General features: G+C 36.6%; 1 protein-coding gene across 1 annotated transcript; it reads right to left on the reverse strand.

Annotated features, from left to right (window-relative positions):
• Positions 1-2,392, reverse strand: LOC106797376 (cytochrome P450 CYP736A12-like). The gene is made up of 2 exons (XM_014771654.1): positions 2,254-2,392; positions 1-380 (listed from the first exon to the last, which is right to left on the reverse strand). Exons 1-2 carry the CDS (start codon positions 2,390-2,392, stop codon positions 1-3), a joined length of 519 nt encoding a protein of 172 aa, XP_014627140.1.
• Positions 2,393-2,820: the final 428 nt, after the last annotated feature.

The raw sequence follows: 2,820 nt of genomic DNA on the forward strand, positions 1-2,820 counted from the left end.
TTATTCTTTTCCAACATCACCAACTAGTCGGTAAGTTGGCACAACTAGCAAGTGATTACTTCTTGGAATTGTGAGGCCAAATTTCTCAGTCATGTCCAAGTCATCAGGGGACATGCCTAATGGAAGTTCCCAATTGAAGCAGTGCACTAATTGAGCTAGAACAATCTTAACAGTAGTTAGACCCAAATGAATCCCAGGGCAGCCTCTATGACCAGAACCAAATGGTAAAAGTCGAAAGTCATATCCCCTCATGTCCACGTTGCTATTGGCAAATCTCTCAAGATAAAACACCTCAACATTATCTGACCAAACCTTAGGATCTCTCCCTATTGCACATGCATTTACTATGATCCTTGACCTTTTCTTTATGCAATCTATCTCTTCAGTATGCAATCCAAATAACTTTTTAGAATGGTATTACGACTTTCTTATATTTAAAATGGCATTAAATATGATGTCAAAGATCCAGTTTTACAATCATGCCTCCCTGCAACAAGTCAAAACTCATTGAAAATCAGCTAGTTGAATCCTTCATCCATCATCTGTCCTTCAATTTCCCTACAATTTTCTCTTGCCAATCCTCCTAAGAAGACAACTTGACTCCAGCTTTCAAATTTCTCAAACCTCATCAGCTTCGAAGAATGGGATAAAATTAACAAATGACCATCCATTAATACACTTCATCTTATAACAATTAAAGGGTCTGACACTTTGCTAATACAACAAATTCAACAACCAATCTAATAGATTCCTTAAATAGAAAATAACTAAAAGAAGAAAAAAAGTGAAGCATGCATAATCCAGCAGTGCAACAAAGTTTTGAAAAAGAACTAGAAATTAGGTACCTGATTATATAGCTAAAGCAGAAGCAGCAGCTGCTATCCCAGCAGCAACTTTTATGCCCAAAGTATTCTTTTTCTTCTTCGAATCAATATTTACTATAGCAATAAAATGAAAGTTAAATTAGAAAGTCTCAGTAAAAATCAATTTTATTAACCAAATTAGAGAGACTCAATTAAATTAGAGACACTCAGTAAGGATACTAAAATACTTTCAAGTAATAGAACTAGTATTATGACAAGTTTTCAGTGCTAAAAGGCCATAATAATAAGCAAAAGTAGCAGCTAGCAAGGTTGAAAGCAAAGCTTATGTGAAGAGAACGCTAAAACTAGATAGAGGGAAGGAAATGCATGCAGGAGAGAATGAAATATATTATTTATAATGTCATTTAGCCTTTTTTATTTAATTTGCTAAACACTAAATTATGCTGCCATAGTATTTTCTGATTCCATTAGGAGCGATTTTAGCCATTGTTGATCTTGTGGTCATTGCTGTTTCGAAATTGAAAGTGGCCCTGCGGTCATTGCTGGAAAGTCAATTGTGCTGAAGCCTCGAACCCAGGTATTTATATCTTTGATTCAAAAACTAATTTGAAATTGTTGTTGTATGCATTATCGGTATATTTGTAACTTATGCTATGCCTCTCTACATGACCTTTCTTTCATTGGACTGATATCTTTGAAGTATTTGCTGTGATTTTAACTCTCACAAGTTGTTAATTGTTAGTGTTGAATGTTTTTGTATTTTTATCTACTTTTGGTAGCTTAGTTTTTTTTCTTTGAACTGCAAAGATAATTTATATTAAATTAAGAAAAGTACCAGTGGTACTACAAGATACATAGGATAATAAAGTCCTGAAAGAGAAGAAAAAATCAACCCAACAACAATCCACAACCCTGCCCTTCCAAAAATCAAATAAAAACTAGAGGCATTGCTGAGGACCAATAGTGATAAGGAACATTGAAATCCCATTTCCACCCCTTCATCCAAGTCCACATAAGGAAGACTGTACTATCTGCCAGCTTAGAGATATCAAAAGACTGATTATGAAATATCATGTCATTTCTGAGCTTCCAGATTGAGTTTGTAGCTGCTAGCCACCAGATAAAATAGAGGTAATGCTGTTAGGACAACATTGATAAGAGTGATTCTGCCAGCCATAGAGATGCTTCTCTGATTCCACTTGCTCAGCTTAGCCTCAAACTTCCTTATTATAGGTTCCCATACCACCTTTCTTTTCTGATTGACTCCAATTGGAATTCCTAAATAGTAGAAAGGAAGCTAGAGCAGAGCACAATTTAGATAAGCAGCAGCATAGAGGCACCAATCCTCAGATTGACCTACAGCTCCAAATTGACTCTTTGCAAAATTTATTCTCAAACCAGAGACCATCTCAAAACTTCTGAGAATGACCTTCAGTGGTTGGATCCCCTTGTCTCAACCCTCTTTGAGGCTTGAATTCAGTGGTTGAACTGCCATTCCCAATGATAGATATAGAAGCTGAGGTGAGGCAACTCCTTATCCACCTAATCCATCTCTCATGGAACCCCATTCTTCTCATCATATAGAAAAGAAATTGCCAAGGCATAGAGTCATAAGCCTTCTCAAAGTTCACTTTAAAAACTATGCAAGACCTCTTAGACCTCCTAGCCTCCTCAACCACCTCATTAGCCACCCGAACTCCATGAAGCAATTGTCTACCTTTTACAAAGGCTGTCTGAAGTCACTAATAGCCTGGGGGTCCTTTAATTTAGGTATAAGAGCAATAAAGGAGGAGTTTCTTCCTTTAGGAAAAGTAGCATTAACATAGAATTCTGCAATAAACCTGAGGAATTCAGGTTTTAACTCCTCCCAAAAATGCTTAATAAACCTCAAATTAAACCCATTAGGCCCCAAGCTTTTATCATTGCCACAACTCCACACTGCACATCTCACCTCCTCTTCTTTAAAAGGTTCAACAATGATATCCCTCTGAGTAGG

The sequence above is a fragment of the Glycine max genome, chromosome 2, assembly GCF_000004515.6.
Source record: "Glycine max cultivar Williams 82 chromosome 2, Glycine_max_v4.0, whole genome shotgun sequence".
Taxonomy (NCBI): Eukaryota; Viridiplantae; Streptophyta; class Magnoliopsida; order Fabales; family Fabaceae; genus Glycine; species Glycine max.